Here is a 12,511-nt window from a genome sequence, read left to right as displayed (position 1 = left end):
CGGCTGTCTATTTCTCTATGAGACCTTTCTTTCCACTTTGTGTGTGAAAGAACAGACGAGCACAAGTTGTTCGCTTTGTTGAATGATCTGTTTCGTTCCTTGCGCTTTGCACACCAATCGCGCATTTTCACAGCACGGGTGCATTCGTGCCCATGAGATCGCCACTTCTTTTAATTTCGCGATCGTTTGCGTTTTCTCACCTTTCGATGACAGCATTCTTTCCTGCACCTGCCTTTGCGCTCTATTCGGCGGCACCACTTGAATTCTTGCTTTCTTTCTTTTGGTGTTAGCTCTTTCAAGCTGCCGGTAACCTGAGCGAGTATGGAGTGCGGCGCCACGCCTGCACCGCGGCCAGCAGCGCATGACTCACTGCCAGTCGCGTCCAAACAAGGCTCGCTCACGCCAACCCCTGAGCTAGGCATATCCTCTGCAGACCCGCCACTCAAGTTACTTTTATCCGCCAATGTGCTGCATCGCTCAGCACTAACCGGCACACGATCAAGTTCGTCCGACAGCTGGGGCGCTTTGCATCGCGTGAGGTCCATATTCGCACTAGGGTTGTTGTTTACGCCAATACAATTGAGCGCTTCAGGACACGAAAATTCATGGCTCCTGTCATGCTCGCTGTGGACTTTAAAAGTGTGGCTCTCGACAGCGTCCGCTTCATGGGTCTGTCTTCGCTGTTCAACACTCGTGGGATGCACAGTTTCCATGAGCGCCACTTCGTTTTTCCGCGAGTGATGATCTATGACAACGCTGATCTCGGAAATTGCCAATTTGTCGTCTATTAGCCTGACTACATCCCCGCCACGCTTTACAACTTCTGCTTCTGAGTTGTCAGGCAGTTCATTTAGTGTCAGATACCCACTCTCATTTGGTGGAATAGGATTGCTTATAGCTACTTGAGGCGGCATGCAGGACGGTGTCACTGCGGATTTCTCCCCGATGGAGCCGGCTCCAACCGTCTCAGCTGCCAGTGACTCGACCAAGATAACCCGAAACACTTCTGTTCGAGGCTCGATCAACTCGCTGCTGCGGTCGCATTGCTCGGCCGCTTCCCCAAGCTGTGTCTCATTCTCTGGTGCAAGTACAATTTGCTCAGAGACTTCCTGACTGTCTAGCCTATCGGTTATAGCGGCTTCCAATTTATATGCCAAATCCAAGAACGTTTTGGTACAGTTTTTCTCACGCTGATACCTATCTCTAAGCTCCATTGGTGACAGCCGATGTCTTTTCAGTAAGGACTCTTTCAGGTAATCGTAGTTTTTCAAGTCACCGTCTAACACACGCTTGATCCGACACCTCAGCGGAGAGAGGAGCTACCAATTTTTGTGCCCAAGTATCTCGCTCAAAGCGCTTACATTTGCAGACATACTCGAATTCTGCCAAATACTCTGCCATATCCTCGCCGATGAGGAACAGTTGCAGATCCTCACGCGGCTTCGAACTGTTATCTTGAATGGCAATTAAAGCTTCATGCCTTTCAACACTCTTTTCATGTGCTGCAAGCTCAAGCTGCATAAGCTTCTTTAAGCGGGAAAACCGCCTTTTGCGTTCTAACCTTTCACACTCATAGTGCTCTTGGTGTTCAAGCCTTTCACGGTCATCGCGCTCTTGGCGTTCTAGCTTTTTACGCTCCTCGCGCTTCTGGCTTTCAAGCCTTTCGCGCTCAATGCGCTCTTGGCGTTCTAGCTTTTCACGCTCCTCGCGCTTTTGAAGTTCTAGCTTTTTGGCTTCCTCCTTCCTTTTTCTCTCTTGAATATCATCCCAGGCCTCTGCGGCTTCCTCAGCCGTCACGTCCTCTGCCTGCATGATCTCAAGAATTTCCTTTTTTCTTTTTGTTGAGCCCAAATCGATGCCCAACTCATCACAAATTTGGAGAAGTTCTCTGACCTTGTAGCTCTCCATCTTTCACCGGCCTCTTGTTGTTTGCCTTTTTAGAATAGTGTACTAGACGATCGCTATCTCGCTCCTAGCAAGAGACGCGCAAGCTTTTCTCACACTGATTGCCCTCTCAGCATCCCTTGGTTTTCAAAACACTTCCTGTAGGCTTGAAACGCAAGGTTAACACAATGCTACGCTCAGCCTTTCTCTAAGCTACCCTGTGTGTCAGAGAAAATCTGGCGTTTGAGGGAAACTCAGGTACTCACCGCGCCGAGGTGCCTGACGCCGGTCAATCCCGCAGCTGCCATCCAATGTTGTGCCGGTGGGGTTATCACACAGTAGCCCACCGTCAACAGGGTTGTGCCAAGGAGTTGGTTGCGTAGCGCTTCGTCACCCGTTTCATGAACGAGGGCTGTCGGCTCCCTGGGCAGTAGCGATGAATCCGAGTCGGCGCTGGCGAGTTGAAGAAAATGCTGTATACACTATTTACAGGCATTTACACAACGAGATCGGCTCTGGGGCCGAAAGCTAACATAGCCATACGCGACTGTTCTCGCGCAGCGACGGCCAGGGAGATTTCGCTGCGTCCGCTCTCTCGGGAGGCAAACTGCTCCTGATGGACGCTAGTGACGAACTCACTCTCGGAGTCTCGAACGGACGCACCTGAGTCTCCGTAAACCGAGAAACCGTTGACGCTTAAATGGTCCAATCAGCTGGCAGCACTTTCGCAGGGCCAATGGGAGAGCTTGCTGCGCTCTTGCTTCAAATATGCCGTGGGGCAAGAAGGAGTCCACTGCCAGGGCCACGGCGCCGAACTGTCTGGATGCTCAGCTCATGTTTAAACACGTCGCTTCTCTCCCCTTGGCACTGCTTGCCTCCAGTACTCCGGTGTCTTGCAGAGCAGTATCAGGATTTTGTGAAGGAGGCGTTCGCCGGAGAAGTTTGGCGTCCGGCAGAATTTCTGGGTGGCTTTGGCCGGGCACAACAGTACATACTGTCCACGGCTCTGCTGGAGTTACCTGAGACTCCGTAGATAGGTTGGCTCAGTTTATAGTCATTCCAAATTTCAAATTTTCAGATGGTTTTTGAAGGAAAGAAAAAATTTCAACTTATATTTTGATATGTGATAGCTAGTGGTTGGGTGTAGCACATGTTGGACTTGGTCACTTCACAGCAAGTACTATAGAATCCGGCCTGCATGGCCTGAACTATGCCAAACTGCATGTGGCACCACCTGATGAAACACTCCTGTCGTCGTGGCCAGTGCAGCACACTAATCTAAGGAAAGAAGGAGTACGCTGAAGTATACTTAAGGGTCAAATACTTAAGAGTCAATGTGATAGTATTGCTATCCGGATGTTCAGCATTGTTGCTAAGTAATGGCCTTAATTAGTAGTGCTAAGTAGTGGAGCTAGGTAGTTGTGCTGTTTAGTAATGTGAATTAGTGATCTTAATATCAATGAAGTGTTGCTGTAATGTATTGTGTGGTTGCTGTCCACTCTAAGGTATGAGATGGTCACATAATACCTCTAAACTGTTGCACTAAACGAATGCCCTTCTGTGATATGGAGGTCGTGCACCCGGTTTGCAACTGAGAGGACAGTGGTTCAAGTCTCATACCACTTTTTGTTTTCTTCAAGGGCATTTATCTTGGGAAGCACTTAGCAGTGGTGGTTGAATGATGTCAAGACCTGTGGTGCCATCGTTGTGTTGACCATTTGGTAATTTTGTTAGAGTTTTTGGTGAGCGTGGGCTCTAATGCTATCACACCAGTAGGAATGCCTTGTCAGGTGGCAGTATAGTGACACCCCTTGTGTCAAGACCAGAACGCTGCGCTAGTCGCGATACTCAGGGGTGGAAGTGCTGCTCCATTTACTCCATTCTGCTACAAACTGCTTTTCCTGCTCCATCCTGCTTCAAAATGCAATATTGCTCCGAAACTGCTCTATACTGGCTGCCTCGGATGTTGCGCCATCAAATTAAGTGCAACACGGTTTGCCACTAAGTGGGCCTACAAAAAATGCTCTCAGATGCAGTTTGATTATATGACCCTGAGAAGCACAGAAGGGCGATGGCAGATTGTGAGTTGCATGTACAAAATGGCAGAGGTATATAACGTTAGCAGCTCGTGCTTAGCCTAATACATATAAAATTTTCATAAACTAGAAAAGCATGGAGCATAATGAATGCTTATTCACAAGTAAATTTAAAACGAGTCACAAGTGATTGAGAGAATTGAGGGAATTAATTGCAAAGAAATGCTCTGTGTATGTGGTATAGCGCTTTCTTCCAGCCTTTTGAATCATCAGTAGTGAGGGATACGAGGCCAGCGAGCAAAGTAAACACTGAAAACTACCATAGAGTCATTAAAAAGCTTGTCTAGTTATATACAAAGAACTACGTCAGTTGTTCTAATGGTTCTACTGTGGAACCAAGCAGGTGCACCATCGATGCTGTCATGCCTACACCAGGCAAAAGCATATTTAAACTGTTATGGGAGTGATGCCACTTAGGTGCCAATTGCTAAAAGTGTTCTCAGAAGTGTTGAAGTGCCTTACATGGCCTATTGCCAGTGAATTTAAGGAAGCCCCATCATAGCTGAAGTGATGATTTGAGCAGCCACTGGCAGGAAGCCATGCTGAAGAAAATTGAGGGTACCCTTCAGTACCGTCTGTCCTCCTGGATGCACTACTGACCAATGCCCAGAATTTTATCAGCACAGGCATAGGACCAAAAAGTATATGCTCAAGATAGAAGAAATGTGTTGCTCATCGATGTTTTTAGTGGCGGTGCTTGAGCGCTTCAAAGTGTTGACTCCACATTTAATTTATCAAGTCAAAATAGTGAAAAACATTTAGATGTTCAGTGATGTGTAGAAGCAAGCATTCCGTTTGCTGCTAGTCTGTTCCAAATTGTTGCTCAGGTCACTTGTGTTATTTTAAGATCCGTACATGTTTTGGCTGTTTATCAGTCTTGTCAGAGATGCATACATATTCAGCAAAGCATTGGACATGGAATAAAAAGTAATTAAATTGTGTTTTTTATGTGCCAGAAAGCAAGAATTGCCATTAACAAAAGTGTTTGGGCCTAGAAACACGCTCCAAAGCATAAATCGAGTGCTCCAAAACTCTGGTTTTGCTGCTCCAAAGCTGCTCCAAAATGCTCAAGCCTGCTTCCACCCCTGGATACTAAGAGTGTTTTGTCAGGTGATGCGCATGAAGTTTGCCATGGTTCGGTACATGGTGTCAGCAGCTTATTTTTGTTTGCTTGCACAATGCCTCTCAAGCATTTCAGTTTCATGTTTTTTGTGTTACTAACATTGACCATGCTTGGCCCGATGCTGATGTTGCTTTTGTGCAGTGCTTTGTGTCATGTTTCTGTGCCGAGGCTGCATGCACCCTTTGTTTCTTTAAGAGTCAAAGGGAATGCATAGTGTGCAGCTGGCAGCAGGTTCATCACTTGGAAATTCTGCGAAGGAAACCATTCTTTGTGTGTATGTGTTCTATTTTTTTTTTTTTTTATCCACTTCCATTTTCCACACAACAGGAGGCCTCTATCGTGCTGACATTGTGCAGAAGAACCTGATTGATGTGTTTGTGCCATTCCTACCTCTTGAAAGGAAGCAAATTGTGGCCTGCATTCGAGATGAGTTCAAGCGACGAAGCCGCACAGCCAGTGACAAAATGATAGAAGACATTGCCAATGAACTTGATTACATACCAGCGGAGTATGCCCTTTACTCTTCAACGGGATGCAAGAAGATTCACAATAAGGTGGCGCAACACTTAGGCTTCTCCGAAAAAATCTGAGTGTGAACTTCTCGTTTTGTGGCCACTTTCCTAAGTATTCAGGAATTGTGCTTGCTTTTTGAGCACAGTATCAAAGAGTAGTTCAGTGTGTGGCCTTCTTCACTGATGGCGTCATGTATGTGTTTGGCATACGTTGTGTGGTGTACAGTGGTGAAGCACTGCCTCAGCTATGTCAGCCATTACATGAAAGTGAAAAGGACCTTTTTGTTTAGTACCATAATAAACAAAGACAAGGCTTGGTGTGGAAATTCTAGCTGCATAGCTGTCGCATCCCCAGCCTTGTGCATCTTCATGTGCATGCTCTCATTTAGTGGAAGTGCTGGCTACCCCACAATGTGCAGACTTTTCCTTTTCACAGTCGGATTAGGATTCTGCTGCAAAATGGCTAGGGTGGGCACAAGCATAATTTTTGAATACTGGTGTCAGTGGCCTGAAAGGTGATGCACATGGGTTCACCTCTAAACCCCACCCATGCAATGCACTGACTCAAGCCTGGTGCTTGTGCCAAGTGCACCAAGTTGTGAATTGTGGTTATGAGGGCTGTTTTTGTTTTTGCTGTGCTGGCGTGGTGAACAATGCGAGTTAAAAGTCTAGTGATGAAAATTCCCACCTTTCAATAGAGTGCACGGTGCACTGCATTAGCTTATCATGTGTGTTCATGTTAACTCAGAAATTGGATCCAAAATGCCAAGACACATGAAAAACACTGTGGAGTTGATCTACATTGACTTAAGATTAAAATAACCGAGCCTTCACAATATATTGTTGCTACTGTTCCTGAAGGTGAATGAGATGCAGCAGATAGCACCAGTTGTAAAATAAAAATGAATTAAATGCGAAAAATGCAAGTAACAATTTTTGTGCCTATGGCACAAATTCTAGGCAATTTTTGTAGTAGTTTCAAGTTGTCTCTTTTCTTTTTGCATGACATCTTGTCATTATTGTAGTCTCTTTTTGGGCTGGTTCGAGTTCTCGTCTGGTAAACTTTTGTCAATTGCCTGTTATAAAACACACGTTTCGTGCCTTGTCCCCTTAATTATTGGATATGCATGTAATGAAAATCAGTTTATTTGATTTAGCAGTATAAGTTAGCCATAAAAATTGTGATAACTCTTTTCTTACTATACCACATGTGATCAATCGATGTGATAAATCATCTCTAATACTCCATAAAAATTTGAATTATTAGTTCGGCAGTTGCTGGCTCAATTCTATCAGTTTTAGTGTTATGTATTGCTGCATACTGTGTTATAATCCCAAGAGCAAAAACTCTGGCCTAGCATGTTGAATTACACACTGCTGAAGAAATGACATTAATATCACGCTGCAGTCTCTCAATAATCATGTTTCTTCCTGTAGCTGAAGCTCACTCAGTAGTGTTGGCGCATTTAATTTGTTTTGAACAACAGTCGCAGAAACGAAAGGTTAGTGGGTGCTTAGTATTGAGTGTTATGTTAATGCTAAGGCTGTGTTGATATTATGTACTTTAGTTAGTGTTTGCAGTGCTTTGCTTTTTAACCTTATCAAACAATTGTGTAATTTGCTAGATTCACTGCTTTGTGCAAAGTTGTGGCCCAGATGTGCACGGGGTCCTCAAGCCTGGAGAAATTTCCAGGGCACATTGTCTTATCGTGATGACGGTGTTTTACCATGCGGACATTTCTATTGAAATAGGCTAGAATGGCTGTTTACAAGTTCCTGGCCTAGTAGTAAGTGTCTATTTTTGTCACTGTTGTGAAAGGCCCGGTGAACAAGGTCATCTTCAATTCTGAAGGTGACTATACACCTTTTAGAATATGTATGGAGCAAGTATAGAAAAATGGCAGGGTTTTAATGTGGTGAAATTGAATTTTTGAGCGAAAGCTGTTTGGTTTAGTTGTTATGAGCCAGTAACTCAATGCTAATGCATTCATCCTCATAAAAACTTGGTTTTCCAGTATATTGAACACCTGTTGGTGCCATTTATGCAGCATTGTTGTAACTGCATGGTTCAATTTCTCGTCAAAAGATGGGTACACTACATTACACTTTGGGTTGGTTTAAAACGTGCGATTGCTATGCTAGGCTCACAAGGTTAAATCAAGGCCGGGCTTCGAAAATTACCCGACTTTTGCACCTCTGGTTGAAAGGAGAGTGTTCGTCGTAAAAAAGAAAAGGCAGAGCTAGAGAAAATTTAAGGTGTGTTAAAAAAAAGAAAGAAAAAAAAACACGTAACAGATTCGAGCTCATGCACAGGGTATACTGAGGGCCTTTCGTTTTCATCTTTTATTGAAATTTGGGATTCATCAAAAAGTTTCATAGTTCTGGTTTTTATGTTTTTTTCCTTAAAGATAATCTACTATTAATACTGCTTTTGTGCAGTACATGAGGTGCTGTTCACTGTAACAGTACAGAAATGACAGATTGTATAGGAAAACTGTTTACTAAATCATGCTTCTTTTTCGTTTACTGTAGTTATTTCACAACATACATTACCATGCCCGTGTCCAGCACCTTTGCATGTGTTAGACCGGCATGCCTTTAGTTATACACTGCAAAAACGTCTTCATCAAAGCTGCCATTTTACATGCACAGCTGCCTCCTTTTTTCCTCTTAGCTTTAGCCTTAGGGCAATGCATTGTTGGCCGGAGTACTGCTCATACAATAGTGCTAGTGATGCCTAGAGAGCACTTGTGGTTTAACCTCTTGCTCATAAATTGCACCCTTCAAACTTCTCTGCAGATTAATATTAAATGGCATATGGGGATTACCATCTGAAAGGGATGCAGGCTATGAGGCATGCAGTAGTAGGGGTTTTGGCCTAATTTCGATGGCCTGGGGTTCTTTAACATGCACTGGCATCACACAGTAAACAGTCCCTCTCAGGATTAAGCTAAGCCATGTAAAGTAGGCAGTAAAAGATGTTCAGAATAACTTGTAATGCTACTCCAGTTACACCAGCTTTGCAGCTTGTTTGAAAAGTAATACCCCAGTCAAGCGTGCAAGTTACAGTGCACTTACAGGGAGTGCACTTTGTAGCTCGAAAGACACTTTACGCTACCTGGTGCTAAACGCAAAAGCGGAGTGCACTAGCATAAACTGGCAACTGTAGAAACATATCTTTTTAAAGAAATTGGAATATGCAAGTGTAAAGTTCAGACTATTGCTTTTTAATGTAGTAAAAGGCAAAAAAAATGCTTGAAATTGAACACTGGGCCATGTTTCAGAGATCCCACATCAACAAACACCATGAACAACAGCGACCGCCACCTAACTGAAAATGACGTCGCCGCAGTGGCACACTGTGCTTAATTTTGAATTTGCGTACACGGTTACATCATGTATCTTTATGTGATATTTTGCCCGTCGCTATTATAAAATGATTCTTTAAATAAAAATATATACAAAATACGTAAAATCAGCTTGTACGCATATCTTATTACATAATACATTTTGTGACAAATTTCTGCCGGCGAGGCTACGCACTCGACCCTCAAAGTCTGTTTTGCGAACGTACTCCGCCTGAGTGCACACTTTGGCTAGTGCACTTATGCTACGCCGTGTAGCAGCGGTAGAGTGCACTTTTCATAAGTGACACTCTTCGTAAGCGCACTTTATTTTGCACGCTTGACAGGGGTATAAATGTCCCAGGGTGGTCTGACTTAATTCATAGCTTTGGACATAGTGCACATTTCACATTTTAACGTGATAGCATTAAAGGCCCCCATTCATCGAAAATCCAGCGTTGGTGTTATGAGCAAAAAATCACGAGCATGATGCTGGCAGGCGGTAGCTGGCAGCTGAAATGGCCGTGCGCTGACTGGCTGTAGGGTTGCCTGTCGCTATGTTTGGTAGGGGCTGCCAACTCGGGCCCCTCCTTTCATATGGGAGGGTGATATCACAAGCAGTCTGCCAGGACCCTCTCATTCATGTTACCTGCAGGCGATGCAGGCACGTCCATACGGCTTGGTTAAAGCAGGGCTTCATATGTGGGCTGCTAACTGGCGCTATCGCGTCATACCCTTAAAGGCAGAGCTTAAGTGTCCCCCATGATTTTTTGAATTCCCACGGTGCAGCTTAGTATAGGTATGAATGCGTCTCTTCTGTATGTTACGCAATGCTTCTAATTTTATAAGTAAATTAAAGCTGCATACATTTTTATTAAAAACCCAGTGTTTGTTAAACTGACATATTCATTACGCGTGGCAGTTTCTACGACATTAAAAAAATGAAGCAGTTTGGTTTTTGCCAATGAGAGCAGTTAAACATGATTCAGAGGCTATGTCAAAACACACAGGCTACCAGTCTTGCTGCTGTGCTGCATGGTGATGCTTTTGTAGCATCTGTGCCACTTCCAAAGCTTAACAAGGGTGAAGGCAAGAGCCTCCATCGTCATCAAGGGATGTGGAGTGCTTCTTGGCCCGCATGTTTTGGACAAAGGCTACACATTGATAATTGCATTGTAGCATGTTAATTTACTTTGAATCACACCAGTGCATCTTCTATAAAATGATATCCTTCTGCAGCAACAAGGTAGCTAACATTATGTTGACATTTTAAGTGCTGCAGGCATGAGCATAGTGTTGGTTGCATTGAAATGAAAGACAAGGGCTGCAGAACACAAGCAGTTGAAACAGATGCTACCTTGGCTCTCCTCGTTGCAAGCGATAGAAGTTCAGGTCATCAATTGTTCGCAGCCTGTGACATTCTTTGGTACCCAGCACCTGTGTACTACGGCACTAGGCCCCTACTGTTGACGGCACGTAGGACAGAAAGCCTAATATTGGGATAAGGTCTCTGAAGCATGAAATGTTTACAAAATTCTACCATATTTTGACCACTAGAATTAAGGTAATCAAACGAGCATGCTTCTGGCAGGTGGTAGTTGGCAGGAGTCATGGCAGGGCACTGACTGGTCCTCAGGTTGTTGTGTGATATCACAAGACCACAGGACATGGCTGAGTTGGCTCGGGCTGCCAACTCTGATAGCTCCTTTGAGATGGGAATGAAACCCGGGACCCTTGGATCCCAAGTCGGACACGCTACCCCCATGCTGCCCGCAGGCACATGTGTGCCGTTTTGTTAAAGTGGGCCTTTATGTCGCATGGTCTTCAACATAATTTGGTCTGATGAGCATGTGTGAAAGTGCATGTATGTGCACAAGGGTTGGGAGACTGGAGCTATTAACACTGTCACATATCATTCCCTTAATAACAAAGCTTAAATGTCCCCTCCCCCAACCCTTAATTTTTTGTGCAGTGTGCTTAATACTGAATTGTTAACACAAGGTCATTCAGGAGACGCTTTCAAAATGTTCAAGTTGTGTGCATGCCCCCATCATTATTACTGGACACACATTTCAGCTGCCATTGGTTGCTCTTACTTCTGTCACTGGTCTTATAGTCACCAGACTGCTTGCTCAAGGTTATGCAGGCACATTCGTATTGCTTGGTTTAAAGCCAGGCTTTATGTCTGTGTCAGGTGCTCTGTCACATAATGTGGTAGATTACGACTGTATGCTAATGAGTATGTGAGACCGAAAACCAAAGTGCTAGTGCACCTAAATTGCATTTGGCCTAACTGCGCTAAATCACCCGTCATTTTTTTTTTTTTTTTTTTTCAGTGCTGCAGAGCACGCATACTAGCTTCACTTTCTAGTTACTGGAGGAGGGGCTTTTAGGCATGTACTATGTTTTGAATGTCTTCATATCTTGCACTTGTGGACTTGACCAAAACTGAACCAGGCAGTTTTGCACACCACTGCAGCAGTGGGAGTGTTCATAAGGAAAGGCATAAGAAATGTTTCTTTCTGTGTGCCATGGAAGCAGTGGATAGCGCCAGGATGACAGCTGTGGTATCACACTGAATCTACAGTGTGAAAGACGAGGACTGGGAAGGCGACAAAACATCTTGTCGCCTTTCTTGTCCTTGCCTTTTATGCTGCAGGTTCACTGCACAGCCTTGCCAACCTGACCAAATGTCCACTCTTCTGACAGCTGTGGCCTTGACATAATGAAATATCACCAGTGGCTGGTCTCACTTTGCCAGCTCCACAATTAAGCACTTTGCATATGTGAGACTACATGGTATTTTGTTAGTGGAAGATGGCCGCTACAAAACATTCTCCCAGCTAAAAATGCTCATTGACTATCATGTAATGTGTATTTTGTATGTGTGGCATTTTGCATTAGGGTAGCATATACACTTCCGTGACAAGCATACTTGCGCAAGAAATTCATCCCTTACAGTAGCCGCAGGAAATCTTAATCCACCAAGTGCCCTACGTAATAAATACACCTCAGGTTCACACCTCTAAAAAGAGTAGTATGTTCATTATGCAAGTTACTATGGTACATTGTAAAGCTGCAATGTTTAGAATACAAAGTTGTGTTTAATGCAACAGAGACAAAATTTTGGTCACCTACTGTTTCTCCGGAATGCAGCACAAGATAATAGTAAATGTTGACAGCCATTGGAATTCGCCTGCACGTGGCAGATAATTCGTAATTAAAATTTCAATTTTGCTTCCGTTCTGGTTTTTAACACTCAAAACAGTGGCTGTGACATAATATGGGCTGTGTGAGACTGGGGAGAACAGATTTACGAGTTAATCTTGGGAAGGGGTGGTCCGATTTGACAGTATATTTTTCAGGCTTTAAAAAAAAAAAAAAAAAAAAAAAAAAGGAAAATGGTTCATCGTAGTTTTCCTATATAAAATTTCTCACTTAGGGGAAGACTGAGGACACATTGAAGTTGGCCTGCATTTATGGGCATTGCTTTCTAATCACAGTGAGACGTAACCTAGAAAAGTCCAAAAAACGAAATACAGGTGTTGCCAT

The 12,511-nt window shown here is 44.0% G+C and overlaps 1 protein-coding gene across 1 annotated transcript in view; it reads left to right on the top strand.

The window, feature by feature from the left end:
- The window catches only part of LOC146204950 (torsin-1A-like), a 38,564-nt gene extending 26,203 nt beyond the window's left edge, over positions 1-12,361 (top strand). The window contains exon 5 of the mRNA XM_084589634.1: positions 5,431-12,361. Coding sequence (XP_084445760.1) covers positions 5,431-5,693 — 263 coding nt within the window. The 3' untranslated portion in view covers positions 5,694-12,361. The remainder of the gene's footprint in view (positions 1-5,430) is intronic.
- The last annotated feature ends 150 nt before the right edge of the window (positions 12,362-12,511 follow it).

This window comes from Amblyomma maculatum, chromosome 1, assembly GCF_055883805.1.
Source record: "Amblyomma maculatum isolate TAMU_Amacu chromosome 1, ASM5588380v1, whole genome shotgun sequence".
Classification (NCBI taxonomy): Eukaryota; Metazoa; Arthropoda; class Arachnida; order Ixodida; family Ixodidae; genus Amblyomma; species Amblyomma maculatum.
Note: the sequence above shows the minus strand (reverse complement) of the source record. Positions and strands in the feature narration are given on the sequence as shown.